The sequence below is a fragment of the Passer montanus genome, unplaced genomic scaffold (genome assembly GCF_014805655.1).
Source record: "Passer montanus isolate IOZ18808 unplaced genomic scaffold, ASM1480565v1 scaffold8, whole genome shotgun sequence".
NCBI lineage: Eukaryota > Metazoa > Chordata > Aves > Passeriformes > Passeridae > Passer > Passer montanus.
This window is the reverse complement of record NW_024373256.1, coordinates 3,584,235-3,599,311: the sequence shown is the minus strand read 5'-3', so window position 1 is coordinate 3,599,311 and position 15,077 is coordinate 3,584,235. Positions and strand designations below refer to the sequence as shown.

The 15,077-nt window shown below is 45.8% G+C and overlaps 1 protein-coding gene across 1 annotated transcript; it reads right to left on the bottom strand.

The window, feature by feature from the left end:
- Positions 1-1,103: 1,103 nt before the first annotated feature.
- On the bottom strand, positions 1,104-14,139 carry LOC120513096 (cytochrome P450 3A13-like). Its single transcript, XM_039732115.1, has 13 exons — positions 13,982-14,139; positions 11,320-11,413; positions 9,275-9,327; positions 8,079-8,178; positions 7,393-7,506; positions 7,034-7,122; positions 5,911-6,059; positions 4,840-4,967; positions 4,096-4,180; positions 3,582-3,742; positions 2,925-3,151; positions 1,884-2,046; positions 1,104-1,720 (listed from the first exon to the last, which is right to left on the bottom strand). Exons 1-13 carry the CDS (start codon positions 14,050-14,052, stop codon positions 1,622-1,624), a joined length of 1,533 nt encoding a protein of 510 aa, XP_039588049.1. The 5' UTR covers positions 14,053-14,139; the 3' UTR covers positions 1,104-1,621.
- Positions 14,140-15,077: the final 938 nt, after the last annotated feature.

The window sequence follows — 15,077 nt, the reverse complement described above, 5'->3', positions numbered from 1 at the left end:
ACCCCTGGTAAGAGATGGGCAACAGATTAAACTGTGGCAGGGCCTCATTGGCAGCACTCCTCAGAGCCTTGCTGTGTACACAGCACAACCCAAACAGTCTATCACAGATGATGAATCAGAAGGGAGCACTATAATTGTTTTATCTGCCTTTTGGGACAGCACAAGCTGCTTACTCTTGAATTAGAGCCTGGTGAATGTCGCTGTATCTTCCAGAAAAATGGACAGCTTTGATTTGGGGAATTCCAGGGATGAGGAATCCACTGTTCTGTTACCTGTCCACTCCCAAACTGCTGAATATTCATTGGGAAAGAATGGATCTGAATTGTTAAATAAATTTGTACTGGATGGGATGTGGCAGCATTTGGGCCATGTTGCAGTTTTGTGCAAGTTTTCTGCTAGAATAAAGAGAAAAGCACATTGCCACAGGAGAAAATTACAGACCATGATGGAGCAAATAATGCCTTGGAATGAAGGGTGCCAGGAGAAAGTTACAGGATGACTTGATTTGATTCGCAGCTCTTGTAGAAACCTTTCCCATTTCACTAATATCTGTTTTGTCAAGATCAGCACAATTAATTTGGGTGTGAAACTCGGATCTGGGAGAATTTCCCACCTGCTTTTGGATATTCCCTGTTAAAATGCTCAGGGATGGCATGAGCCATTGGGTCAGAGCTTCCTGTTGATGACAGGAGCAGCTCAAAGCACCTAAAACCCCACCACAAGCAATGACCAAACCCCATCCACGGCTCTGGGAGAAAAGGGTCAGCTCCATCCTGTGTGCAGACCATTCCTCCAGGATCACTGGCCCTCCTGCAGGGCTGTTCTCTCTTCCTGGGAGCTGCTGCTCTCTCTAATCTATCCTCTGTCACTCCAGCGTGGAAAGGGCTGGCTGGTGCTGAACTGAAGGCACCCTCTTAATCAAAGTAAGAGGTGGGAGCTGGAGTGTTTGTAAAATACTGTACAAATGGGAGGGTTTGATGGCATTAAATGAAGGATCAGATTCATTAAATTAAGTGGAAAGCAATGTACATGGGTGATTTCAAGGGTTGAGGCTGAATACGAGTTTTAAATAGGAAGTGATCAGCCGCTATACACAACACAGAGCAGCTCTCAAACATTTTTAATGACAGTATTTGTACACACTTTAGTTTAATTAACACATGGCACAGGAGAGGGTTGGTAACTAGGATGTGTAGTCTCACACCAGTCATCTCAATTAGAACACATGAATTTTCAAGCATCAATACACCCAGAAGAACAGCACCCGTCCCTGCCCAGTGAGGTCTGGCAGTTTGAATTTCCATCACACCTTGTGTTTCTTGGATGTGGTAGCAATTTCTTCCCTCTAGATGGAGAAGTCCCTTTAGAAGTCAATGATCAGCTTCTCATTTGGATTTATTTCTTGTTTTGTAATCAAAATTAAGGGGACTGTGTATTGTCACTGCCCAGTGATCCATGTCACATTTCTGACAGTTATGTTTATTAGTAAATATGTAGTAATTGCTTCCAGAATTAACAGGAGCTGCTCTTCTATGTCTGTATGTGTAGCAGAGATTTCCTGTGATGTGTGATCCCTTTGTTAGCACAGCAGTCCCTGGGTGTTGGGGGCTGTGGCTGGGTTTCAGTTCTTGGCAGACTCAGTGCTCGTCCGGGGCACCAACTTCAGGATAATTGGCTTCTCTGGTGTTAGGAGCCCCACTGAACTCAGTTTGATTGGGATCTGCAACAATGAGAGGGAAAACACAGGTGGAGATGGATAAATTAAACATGCAGGGGTAAAAGGTTCAGGCATGACTGGATCTGCAGTGCCTGGAAGTGTGAAATGTCTGGCGTTGGCACCCGGCTGTGCCCGTGCCAGCCCCGAGCCTCCACGTGCCCCTCACCTCAGTCTCTTTGCAGGTGTGGAAGGTGAAATGCTGCAGCAGGGAGACGATGGCGACTTTCAGAATCAGGAGAGCAAACCTCATCCCAATGCAGTTCCTGGGCCCAGCCCCAAAGGGCAGGTATGCGTACGGGTCTATGGACTCCTTGTTCTCCTTACTGAACCTGGACAAAGGTTGGGGAAAAGAGATGAAGGCAGCAAAACCACAAAACCTACACATTTAATTTATCTAGGGATCTCTCACTGCTGCCCTGCAGAGCCCATTTTGGGTTTTTCCTAAAGTGTCTCAGACTATCCCAGAAATTGAGTGCTGTGACCAAGCCCTTGCCAGGGACGGTGTGGGGTCCACTTGGGTGTTTGATTTTAATTCTGTGCATCCAGATTGGTAGAAGTTGGAAGCAAGGTGAAAATCCAGGCAACATCCTGTCCCACAGGCACAACACACATATTTCTGTGGTATTTAGAGAGAAGAACCAGAAGGTGTTTTGGTTAGGAGCAGCCTATGGCTTCAGTTTCTCTGGGAATGAGAAGTGGGTATCAGTTACAAAAATAACCAGCTAGGGAAGATTATCCTTGAAAACAAGGAGGGAAAGCAATTCTGAAAGGATAGAGTCTGGCATGTTTAGTAGAAGCTTAGTATAAGGGGAACAGGTTCAACAAGAAGGATGAAGAATAGAGTCTGGCATATTTAGTAGAAGCTTGTATAAGGGGAACAGGTTCAACAAGAAGGATTATACAGTGGATGGCCAGCAGTTACAAAACCTCCAAATTTACCCCTCTCAGAAAGCTTAAATATTGGGTACAAGCTGCTGTGAGGTAGCAGTGCTATTCTCCCAAGAAGATTATATTGTTTGAAACCCTGCTTTAAGCACAAAGCTCGATTTCCTCTTAAAATGACATTCCCACGAGCCTGCAATTTCTCATCCGTATTGTTTGTAAAAAGATAGGAAGAACACCATTAGGAAGCTAATCAGAGATTAATGCTTAATTACTGAGGACAAAGCAGCGTGATATTTCTTCCCTTTCATTAAGCTTTTTGTACCTTTCAGGCCTGAACTCATCTGGGTCAGGCCAGTACTCGGGGTCGCGGTGCAGGACGTAGGGTGGGATTGTGACCACCACTCCTTTGGGAATGGTCACTCCATTTATCTCCACATCCTTCTTGCAGGTTCTCTCAATCCGCCCCCCAAGGGGATAGACCCGGAGGGTTTCATTCACTGTCATGTCAAGATATTCCAATTTCATAATTGCTTCGTACGTGAGAGGAGCCTGCAGGACAACACGAGGAAGGTGACCAGGTATGTTGGCATCAGAACTGGATTGTCCTAAAATGACTGTGGGAACCAGAGTATCCCCAACCCACACTGCCCCAAGTTTGATTCAGACTCGCTGAAGAACAAAATGCAAGGTAGAAATTGAGCAATTGGTTTCATTTTTCCACCCTTGAGTCATGGAAATGCTTGAAAATCCACATCCTCTTGTGTATGAGTCTGGCAAATGGGTTTGAGCAGTTGGGGTGGCTGGAAGGTTCCAGCTGCCAAAATAAAACCACTGCAGGGCTGAGCTGTCTCAGGGTGTGTGTCCCAGAGCTCTTGGAAAATCCATGGTGTTTAGGAGCTAAAGATGTCTCATTGCCCTGACTGAACCAGGAGGGCAGCAGGGTCAGAGGGCTCTCCCCATCACTCAGGGTCCCCCTTACCTTGTTGGGCAGGACTGTGTCAATCTCCTGCAGCACCTTTTCCTGCACATCAGGGTGCATGGCCAGCTCGTAGGCCAGGAAACCTAGGGTGTTGCTGGTGGGTTCATACCCAGCAAAGATGAAGATGAATGCCTGGGCCAGGACCTCTATGTCGGTCAGGGCTGTGGGGAGATGAGGAAAGCAGTGTTGGCTGATGGTCTCAGCAAGGAGCAGGCAGCAGCAGGTGGTGTTGAGGCAGGTTTGTTGCAGTTGTTTTCTGATAACACTTTTATAACTGCTCTACCTGCCTGGAAAAATTCATTTTATAGAGGAGGCAGGTGATTTCCTGTGCATAAATAACTGACATGGCAGTCCTGCTCCCTGGACAGGGATCTTAGCCCTGGTGCTGGCCCCAGGAGACAGCGCTGCATCTGGAGCTGGTCAGTCAGGATGATGGTGACACAGACACCTCCCCATATTCTCCTCACTCCCACAGCCCCGTGCCCATCCATGACGAGGATTTGGCCTTTGTTACCTTTAGATGAGGGATTTGATTCATTGTTGCCCTGTCTGGCTGAGCGCTGGGTTTCGATCATCAGCTGCAGGAAATCTACCCTGCCCTGAGAGGGAAAGCAGGAGAGTCTCTTTGGTGAAAGGTTCCTTGCAGGGCTCAGATAAGCAGATTTCACAGCCTGAGCACAAGTTTTAGACTGAGAGCTTCCCCAAAATGCACACAACCTCCTTACTGAAAGACATAACACTTGCTTTTTATTTTGGAAACCTGTCTGTCCTATCCATTAAGTCACCAGGAGGGAGAGCAGTGTCTTGAATGAATTTGGGCAAAGGGATCCAAACTCTAAAAGGAAGAATTTGGTCAGGAAGCAAACTGCAGTTTTTGAAAAGCAAGAGGGGAAGGCACAACCCTAAAGGTGATTTTGCTGCTCATGTGCTGCTTACTCTGCACTAGCTCATCCTCTGCCTAATCTTCTTCAGGGAGTCTCTCTCATTACAAGTGCTGCAGACTGAAGCTTAGTCCAATTCTGCTGAGCCTTTATCTGGATTTAGCTTCAGATCACGGATGTACAAAGTCCCCCTGATTCTCTGCCAGGACGGGTCAGGTGGGGCTTTTCTGACAGTATTAAAATGAAGTGTTTACACTTGAGTAGGCTCAGGGTTTTGTTGAGTCATTGTACTTTGGCTTCACCTTTGATATCATCATCCTAATTATATCTCACTTCAGTGTACTTTCTGCTACAATTGCTCTCAAATTCCCACTCACCTTGTGAGCCTCCTTTTCACGATCCTGCTTAATTTTGGCAAGGGATCTCATGAAAAAATCTACAGCATCATTGGGGAAGATGTTCACATTCATCTTGGCCATGACAGGAATAAGGAATGGGAAAGCAACTAAAAAACAAATAGAAAATTAAATTTCACTCTTTAAATAAAACCCTCTTGATAGCTGTGGATGCTACTGGAAATTTATTTCCTTTTAAAATTTTTTAGATGAGAAAAGCACGGACTTTTTGCCTTATTTTTTCTCTCTGTTTCATTCCCTTGGAATAGTTTTTGTGTCACATGGGCACAACCAAGCTGGGTATAATAATTCATTTAAGAGAAGACCAAGGCATATTCTACCTCCTATTTTTAAGGTTCTGTTTCCTAAGGACAGTTACTTCTGGACACAATAGGCATGTGTCTCACAAGAGAAATATTGAAAATTTACTCCTATTTTTAAGGCTCTCTTTTCTAAGGACAGGTTACTTCTGGACACAACAGGTATGTGTCTCACAAGAGAAATATTGAAAATTTGGAGTTCTTCGTTCAGTCTGAGCTGTTCACTGCCTTGCTGTGATCATGCAAACATTTTCAAGTCCCTTTCAAGGCTTTTCATTCTTCATTGAAACTGGATCTTGATATTCTCTATAGATTTGTGAAATCTACAGTACCAGAACCACCTCTGTAGACAAATCCAAACTTTCCCTGGGTTTTAGCAAGGTATCTAATATTAATTTAAGGTCCATTGCTGCTAAGCTATTGCACTGGAGGAAATTGCATCTAATTACAGTCCCCACTCAGCACTCTCTTCCAGAAAATGCATTTCAGATAGCAGCACTCTCCTCAAACCTCACTTGCTTTTCAACCTTTGAATAATTTCCCAGCACTTAATTGGATGTTTCTGGGTGGTTCATAAGTTTCTTGCACTGGGGATGCCCAAGATGGAGGAAGCTTTTACCCATATCATCCCCAGGGTTTCAGCATAAAGTTCACAACAAGGAATTTATGAGAGGCCAGTAGGACTTCATTCCTACCAAGGGAAGTTATCCAAGCAGAACCTGGAATCACTTACATGACAAGAGGAAGACTGGGTTAAAAAAGTCAAACTTGACCAGTTTCTTCATCTCTCTGACAAAGGGGTCCTTGGGGTTGTTCATGGAGTCAATGTTCACACCAAAGGAAGTGCTGGTGACCACGTCCATGCTGTAACTCCCAAAGATGCTGATGGAAGGTGGAAAAAAAATAGACTGTGGTTAAATATTTGGACAGAATGAATGTGGCTTTTTCTTCATGTCTATGTGACATTCATTTATAAAGTCTCAGAAGACCTCCTGCCTTAGGTTTGAAAAGAAAATTGGCTATGTAGCACTGAACAGCACTTCTAGAGAAGGGGATAGATTTTCAGACAGCTTTTGTTTCCAGTCTGCACAGGTTTTGAAGTCAGACAGCTTCTCCAAGGATTTTACAACAACATGGAATGGGTTGGTGGAAAGACAGCATGTAGGACTTAGCATGGTAACCTCTTGAGGAGGGGTGGCAGAACACCTTGCATCAAACAAGCCCTGGGAGTGGTGCAGTTCCACCCAGCACAGCTCCCTGTTCCAAGCTGTCCAAGCCCTCCCCTTGCAGGGTTTTGGATCAAGGGGAGCTTTGCTGGTTTGTGGTCCCTGGTGTGCAGCTGCCCCTGCTGTATTTTTGCTTTGAAATTGGGGTTCAATACACAGGGTTTTGTCCAGAGCCCATATGGAGGGCACAGATGAGGCAAAAACACTCAGGGCCACTCTACAGCCTCAGTACCCCCAGCAATGGGGCATGTGAGGGATGAGCATCCCACACTTTTGTGTGGGACAGAAGTCAGCAACCTCCCATGTCCTGGGAAAGGGGAAGGCGCTGCACAGAGATCCTAGAAGGCGCTGCACAGAGAAAAGGTTTTCCTGTCAATCTTGGAAATATCTTGGATCTCTGGATTCACAAAGCTGTGCTGGAGCATTTACCTTCCTATCTACCTCTGGAAAGTTTCCTAACCTCCAAATTAAATTTTCTCCTTTTAAATTTCCAGTCAGGCTTTCAGTAAGTCTCATTCCTCCTTTCAGAGCCCTGGCTGACCAAGGGAAAGATCTGCATTGCTGGTAGCCAATGAACCACAGCACTTTTAACAAGGTTTGCTCTGCCAGCTGCTCTTAGCAGCTACTTACTCCTTTACAGATATTGAGCTGTCCTCTTTCACTTGCTTTTGAACATTCTTCACCAAAGCTTCCCCATAGTGCTTCATTATAGGGAACATCTGTAACACAAACCAGGCATGGCCACTTCAGGACAGTACATTTTACTCCTTTACACAGACTCATGAAGACTACGGGGAGTTTAATGAATATTTACAAATAAGATCTCTCTGCTCAGGCTTTATTTTAAGACTTTTCTGGTTTCACTTAGGCATCAATCAAACAGGCCAGCTTAGCTGCTGGGCTCTGCCTAAAGAAATCAGACCCCTGTGATAATCTGAGCCTGGAAACACTGCTTGTTGACTCAGTCTGTACCTGCACCTCTGGTTTACCTCCTTTAGTTTCCCACTGGTGAAGGTTGGAGAGAGCACAGTGCGGAGCCTTTTCCATTGGTCATCTTCAGCTAATGAGACGGCGTTGCTCAGTACCCCGACCAGGTCCGTGCGCTGCAGGGGAAAACAGGAGGTGTTAACCCCAGGAAAGACAGCAGTCTCCTTGCAGAGGTGGCAATGTGGCATACAAGCCCTTGCTTGGGTTCTTCCAGGGGCAGGGCAGCCTGCTGCCCACAGGCTGTGGACTGACAAACAGCCTCTCTCAAGGCACACATCCTAAATAATCCCCTTTCCTACACTAAACCAGCTGGGAGGTGTTATTCCCACCCCCAGAAAAAGTCCAATAAGCCCAACACCTGCATGTCTCTGTATACCCCCCATGTCCCATCCCTGCATCCCAGCTGGTGGCACATGTGCACCCTTACAGATTCCTGCACACTCACACAGACCCAAATCCATCCATATATACATAAATATATAATAGCTGTGAGAACAGACTTGGTCTGGTCCCTCTGCCAGCCCGTGTGTGCAGTCCAGGCTGTAAGGCAGGGGAACAGTGACGTGCAGTGGTCGTGTTCAGCAATCCCTGTTGTGCAGCCACTGGCTCCCAAAGCATGCTTGGCATGTCTGTCCCCTCCTGCATTTTTCCTGGATTCTGTGGTAGATCACAGCACTTATGCTCTTACCCTGCGGTTGGTGAAGGTGGTGTAGCAGTCTTTAACCAGCACAAATTTGATGATCTGGGGGTCTGTGATGGCAAGGGTGGGTTGTCTGCCATCGTAAATCCTGGTGGGGGGAGAAGTGGAGGAAGGTAAATAACCCCAGATAATTAAAGTGTAAGGCTTGGCTGATACCCATGAGATGCCCATGTATTGAACAAATGTTCTTCCATCAGCAGCCTTGTTGCTCTGCTGTCTGAGTACAGAAATGTAGAAAGTAGAGAAGGAAAAGGACTCCCAGACCTTTTCCCATCTGGTTTTGGAAATGGTAAAGGGGGATAAACACCCTCCAAATTCACTGGAAAATGAGCAGGCTCAGTTGCTCAAAGGACCCGATACTAAATGAAGCAAGTGTCTTCACTTCCTCCCCTGACTCTCTGTGTTTTTCCAGGCACTTAAACACATTACAGTATTAGAAGGAAACTTGTTCGACCCCTTTCAGGCTCTTGAGTTGGGTGTCTGGAGACTTGGGCTGACAGCACTGAGACATCCTTGGAGATGAAACTTAGTCCTTGTTTTCATCTTTTTAAACTGCCAGTTCTGAATGCTTTCCTGGAACAGATGTAGATTAAGCTGATCTGTGCTCTCTACCCATTTGTGTAAACATACATTTTCCAGACTTTATTTCTTAAAGCTGCTGTAGGGTTGCATCATGCAGGATATGCAAGGTTGTAGCCTAAGTTATAACAACAGTGAGGAAAGCTATGGGAGGAGGTGTCTAGAACAGAAAATCCATAACTGCAGCAGCTCCTGCTGCAGCAGGTGGGGATCAGAAGCACAATGAATTCTTTGGGTCAGCTCCAAAGGGAGTCACTCACATTCCTCTGCTGTTGGTAAACCAGAGGAACCTAACCTCCCAGTTCCAGATCCTGCTGAAGTAAATAGTTCTACTGATGATTTTGTTAGGGGCAGGTGAGGGCCTTTTGTTACCAGATTTAAACTGCTTTTCACAGCACTGGTCAAAATAGTTCCTGCATGATGTGGCAGTGACACAGCTCTGTGTCACCAGGCTCCAAGTAAGCCACCAGCAGCACTGCTGCTGTCATCCTGTTGGGACTGTCAGGGCTGCAGGTGGAGAAAATAGAGCTTTCCTAATGAGCATTTTCTCCCATTTGTGCAGATTCTAGTTTTACTCTCCGAAGAGATCAGTGGTTCATACTCACCCCCAGACTTTCCCGTATTTCTTGAAACATTCCGTGTCAAATTCCAGGAAACCCTGTGGAAAACAATTAAAAACTGTCACGGGCTATCCTGGATTGAAAGAGACCCACAAGGACCATCCAAGTCCAACTCCTGGACATGCACAGATCAGCCCCAAAAGTCCCACCACGTGTGTGAGCGTTGTCTGAACGATCCTTGAGCTCTGGCAGCATTAGTGCTGAATTATCTGAGAGGGGATGTAGTGGAGGGGGTGATGTTGGACATGGTGGGTGGGGAGGAATAGTTCTAAACTAATGTTCAGAGCTGTTTTATGAGCAGCCAAAGCCACGATGAAGCATGAACGTGCACTGTGCTTTGAGGGAGCTGTTGGCCAGGGTGCTGGCAAAAGGCAGCTGGAAATCAGCCAGGCAGGAATTTAGGGCTCCTGGGGATGCCTTTTGGTCTGTGCTACTGAGCCTTATTCTACACTGGTCTTTTGCAGTAGCCAATTTGAGATTTCCTGGCCAATGCACCAATTAATGTGGTGAGTTCAGTGCTGACCAATCATCAGTGCACTCCCTAGAATGTACTTATTCATTTCCTGCTGTGAGGTAGGATTAGGAGAAAGGCAAAGCAGGCTCAAAACTTTGAAAGCATTTAAAAGAAAAAAATTAACAGTAACTAAAAGAAAGAGTAGTAAGTATCAGAACAAAACCTTCAGGACACTTCTCTTCCCCTACAGCCTTTATTTCCCAATGACAATGTAAAGAAACAAAACCTAAAATTTCAGTCAGTTTACCACTTCTAGAATAGTCTTTCTTCAGTTCCCTTAGGGAGAGAAGTCCCTCTTGTTAATGTTAATCTCTCCACAAGAAAACAGTTCTCTCATGGCTTTTAACTTCCACGAACAGCAGCCACCTGGGGAAATCTGCAATCATAAAATCCCTCCCATTTTCCACAAGCTTTTCCCACAGCTCTGTTTATGGGCCATGTCAACTTCTGGGGTTCTGTTTAAAGATGAGCTGTTCAAACACGAAGGTTCTCATTATCTATCTCTGAAATCATCTTCTTCCTGGGGGCACAGGATCTTTATCATTCTTGTCTCCTTCTCTGTTCAAATTTCTCATAGATTAATGCTGCTTTAACATCTGCTTACTTTAGCATGGAGGCCTTTGCTCAATATCTACGATTTGAACACTTTCATCTCCCCATACTTTCATGCATTATAGGGAAAAAGATTCTTTCTCCACAGCTTTACAGGAGGATTTCAGCCCTAAGATCAAGGCATCTCCTCATCCCTCCCGTCTGGGACTTGACTTCTTCACTGACTTTGATGTCTTCATGTTGCTCCTCTACACTGCCTGCATTGTGTTTTCTTTCACTTGAGGGAGGATTGAGGCACTAAAAGAGTTGATATCTCACCCAGGGCCTGCAGATGGTCACTTGGCCCCAGCCAGGCCCAGCAGTTTGTGGCAGGAGCTACGCCTGAGGGAGCTGATGGCTTCTCCTCTCCCCAGCATGGTGGTTGTGGGTGAATCTCACTGGTGGTACAATCTTGGCCAAGCTGGCCAGGCCCAGAGCTGCTCCTGAGGCTGGCAGACCCAGCTGGGTGCTGGGCAGGTGGCAGGGCAGGGCCCAGTAGCAGCAAGATGTCAGAAATTGCAGCCATGGCCCGGCCTGGCCTCGGCCCCCCACACACTCCCCTCACACTGCCCAGCACCCGATGGAGGCCAGGGGCACCCCAGGAATGGGGCCCGGCCCACAGCAGGGGCTGCCCAACCAGCCTGGCCCTGTCACATCTTTGCTGACTGGAAAAGAGAGAGTTCACAGGTTTCTTTGTCTTTAGCATGTGTTTTTCACAGAGGTCTGTACAGCATTCCAGAGGTTCTAACAGATTGTCGCTTACACAGACGCTTTGCATCACTTCTGTGAATGCCTCCAGTGCAAACCCACCACACCTTTGCACAGGCCCTGAGTGACAGAAGAGCTGGCATTTGGAGATAACTTATCACCACTCTTTATCTGTTCAGCTTCAGCTGTGCCAGCAAAGGCAGCTTCAGGCACTCACTTTGCGATATTCCAGGGATGTCCCAACGAAAGGCAGAGGTCTTGGTCCAGGAATGCCCAACTTCTTGAACAGACCAAATGGCCAGATCCCATATCTGTGGGACAGAAAAGAGCAGTGTTACATCACTGATTGGGGATACGAGCTCTTCTAAATGTGGAGACTGCAGCAACGTCCCTTGGGAGAGGAGGTTGATCCAAGTGGTGGAAATAAACCAGTCCAAGTGAAAATTGCCTTGCAAAAGACTACTTGATAACCATGGTAAGCCTCACAAAGAGCTTCAGATGGATTCTTTTGGTGTGAAAGCAATTGTTTCCACCAGACCACCTGTGGAGACAGCGTCAGGAAGTCTTGAGCAAAAGTCCTGAGAGGAGCTCATTGCCTACCAAAGGAGAGGCAGAAAAGGGAGCTGGAAGAAGGAACACCAAGCTTACATGTTTGTATTTAAGAGAAATCAAAGCAATGCCAAGAATTATGTCCCAAACAGGGCTTTTGTCAAACTGTACTTCAATTTCAGTAATTGTTCTCCTTCCCTTAGTCCAGCATTAGCTCAGTGGAAGCCTAGTCTTGATGGTTTTCTCTTTAGATTTTATTGACAGCCTTGCAGATTTCTTTCCTCTGAAAAACCCTTCCTGGCAGCTCTAAAGTTATTGCTTCTACCTGGGGCTTTCTCTTTCTCAACAAGGACCTGGGCTGCAGCCCTTTGAAGCTTGTCTTTGGGTGTGTTGAAAGAGCTCCTTAAAATATTTGTTTTCATTTAATAGCTGCAGCTTCCCAAGTGAGCAGTTCATTGCAGAAGGGAAGTAAAGCAGAGAAGGTTTGGCAGGGGGATGTTATCAGAGATCATCTTCAGGTTACAAGGCAGCAGCTGCTCAGACAGGATCTTGGGGATGCTTATTTGAAAAGCCAAAATCTAGGTTGAGATACAGGGAGGGTCTCCCTTGCAATTACCAGTGGTTTTTTAAATTCTAGGGTCCCCAAATGAGATCAGTGTCCCCCAGCCCCAGCACAGCTTCTTCCATTGGAAAAAAATGCAGATGCCACCTTATGGTCCAAACAGGACAGGTGAAAAATGGGGAGCTGGGTGTGTTCAGGTGAAGAAAGGTTTCAGAGAACTCAGTTTGTCAATGTTTAGCCTTCTTTGTCAAAGGTTAATTCAGCACTAGTAATCAAATGTTTGTGAATTCTCATTTGTAATGTTTATAGGTAGCCAAGGCTGCGGGAGGACCAGGAAATGTCAGGCTGAGCAGGTTACAAAGCCCAGAAATACTGTAGGAAAACACGCTTAGACCACTTAAAACATGGCCAGGAAAATGTAGTCTAACACTGCTACAAGTAAAATGTGTCAGGGTTTTTTGCAGACTGAAAAGGACCATTCAGTGTAAAGCCCAAGAATAATCATTACTTCTTCCTACCATGGATGTGAACCAGAAGTGGCTGAAACTCCCTCTTGTGTGAACTGGACCAGTGTTGCCCCAGCTGGACAAGAAGCACCTAAACAACCTCTCTGTGTCAATGGGCAGCAAAATTTCTATTTTAGCTCTAATATCAGAGCATAGATGTCTGGGTTTAGTCCCTTTTGCCACAACAGAATTATGAGTGTCTACAGAAGGTGCAAGTCTGGTAACCAACAATCTTAGCCACAGAGTTACTGAAATAGGAGAGTTTGGGTAAAGATTCAGGGTGGCTTTTTTGGTTTTGTTGTTTTGGTTTGGGGTTTGTTTGTTTGTTGGTTGGGGGTTTTTTTTGTTTGTTTGGGTTTTTTTTGTAAGAGTCAGCCCCAAACAGGCTTTTCAGTATTTCAAATCACAGGAAAAATTTGAAAAATATGGCTAAAACTTTCAGAGCTTGCTGAGCTGTCATGGCTGGAGCATTGCAAGGGCAGACAAATAGCCATGCTCGTGTGCATCACATCAGTCAGGGGTTTTTAACCAGCTCTGCCCTGCTGCAGTGCTGAATGCCACCAGCAAAGCCAAGGACAGCATTTCCTCACTAACAGGGTTGCCCTAAAGAACTGGGGGTATATTTCTGCTGAGGAATTTGGTCTGGAAAACCAGGAGCACGTGGCTCACATTGCTCTGTGCTCCACTCCTTCCTCCAGCACAGGTGGCTGTGAGGAGGGACATGGGATGGAAATCAAACCTCTGCAAAGGACCCCTCCTAGTCCAGGTGCCCAAGGAGAATCTTAGCTGGGCACCAAGGAAGAAGTCAGAAGGAATAAAATCTGATCCTACAGCTATCCTTCTCCTGGTGCCTTTCTGCTGCTCTCCACCTGAGCAGCAGGGTCATCTTGTGCTGGCTTGCCTGCAGAGCAGCCTCGGGCAGGGAGGCACAGCTGGATGTCTGTGAAAAATCACCTGATGGATCAGGGCCCTGACTGAAACCAGCACCCTGATGGTAACCAGTACCTGACATCATTATCATTCAATTATTCCTTTGATGCTTAGCAGCAGTCTCATAACTGGATGGGAATACTCTAAACCTTGGGGCAAGATCACAGACCTGTACAGTCTTTAGACTTCTCTGCTACATCCCAGAGCCTGGTTAGATGCTGGAAAAGTGGAAATCACATCTACTCTTCAGCAGATTAGTTGTGTGAAAGTGAGCAATGGCAAGAAGAGAGAAATGGCAAGAGCAGAGAATCAATAAAGAATATTTTACTCACACTAGCAGAAGTGCCACGAAAAGAAGAATAAGGGCCCATGTTTCTGTAGAGAAAGAAGGCAGAAGGTTCATTTCAGTTCTTCTCTGATTGGCTCTGAGTTCTGCTTTGATATGCTTGTCCCACGTCTGTGGGAAATAGGAGTGTTTCACATTGTGCAATCTTTTTTATCCAGTCATATGATTTAGGGACCCTCCTTCTCTGACAAAGGAGGAGGAGTGGAAGGTAAAGATAGGAAAGTCTGCTAATCTGAAAAACACCATTCATGTGATAGACTGAACTGTCTAAGGTTCAAGTTATTTAATGCATGTGTTGCCAAACATTTCAGCTGGTTTCCCTGTTGTAAGTAATAACTGCCTTCCCACTGACTCATGCCCCTGGGCTCCTACACCAAACTAAATAAAAACAGGTTACAATGAAAAGGTAAATCCCCAAGCAGGTGTCAGGCTTGGTTTACAAAAGGCAAAGAGAAGGGAAAAGGTTATTCACATATTGTATGACAAGAGCTTTTCTAGCAGATAAATCAACTTTGACAGAATTTAAGATTTTGTTTGAAATCTCTCTCTTTCTGTGTTGTGAAGTGCAAGCACTGCCTGCGGTGGGTCAGAAGCAGCTTCTAACTAAGGCAGGAATTTGTTCCCCTCTGAAGGCTCTAGAAGTCCAGTCCACCTTGTTTGCTGGCGTGTGGCCAGGTGTTATGTAAGAGAAATGCTGCCACTCCGCAACTGTAAAGAGTTAAAGTGCCACCCTTTCCAAAGCATGAGCACTCGTGGCTTGTGAATAAAACCCGTGCCCACCCTTCTGCAGCAGCTGGGGAAAAGGCACAAGAAAAGGGAAAACACAAATTATTTTGTAATTTTTTTGTACAGGCTCTCCTATAAGGATGGTGCTAAAAAGCAAGAGCAGGTGTGGATGTGCTGAGGGGAGATTATGAAGTGGAGAAAACTGAGTCTTTGGATGGTGTTTGTTAGTGGGGTCAAGGCAGGGCAGGAAGTTCTATGGTTTGCATAGATGTGCACTACAGCAATTTTTAGGGCTTTGCTCAGAATTCTAAAATTAGCAATTCCCTTCATATTAGCAGAGCTGCTGCCTTCAGAAT

What these genes read in the sequence shown, in the direction of transcription:
- LOC120513096 (XM_039732115.1), bottom strand. Translation starts at nt 14,052, where the DNA reads ATGAACCTTCTGCCTTCTTTCTCTACAGAAACATGGGCCCTTATTCTT. An exon ending in ATCAAATCCCTCATCTAAAG is followed by an intron (nt 3,743 to 4,095) that starts GTAACAAAGGCC and finishes ATCTCCCCACAG; the next exon opens with CCCTGACCGACATAGAGGTC. An exon ending in GATGAGTTCAGGCCTGAAAG is followed by an intron (nt 2,047 to 2,924) that starts GTACAAAAAGCT and finishes ACCTTTGTCCAG; the next exon opens with GTTCAGTAAGGAGAACAAGG.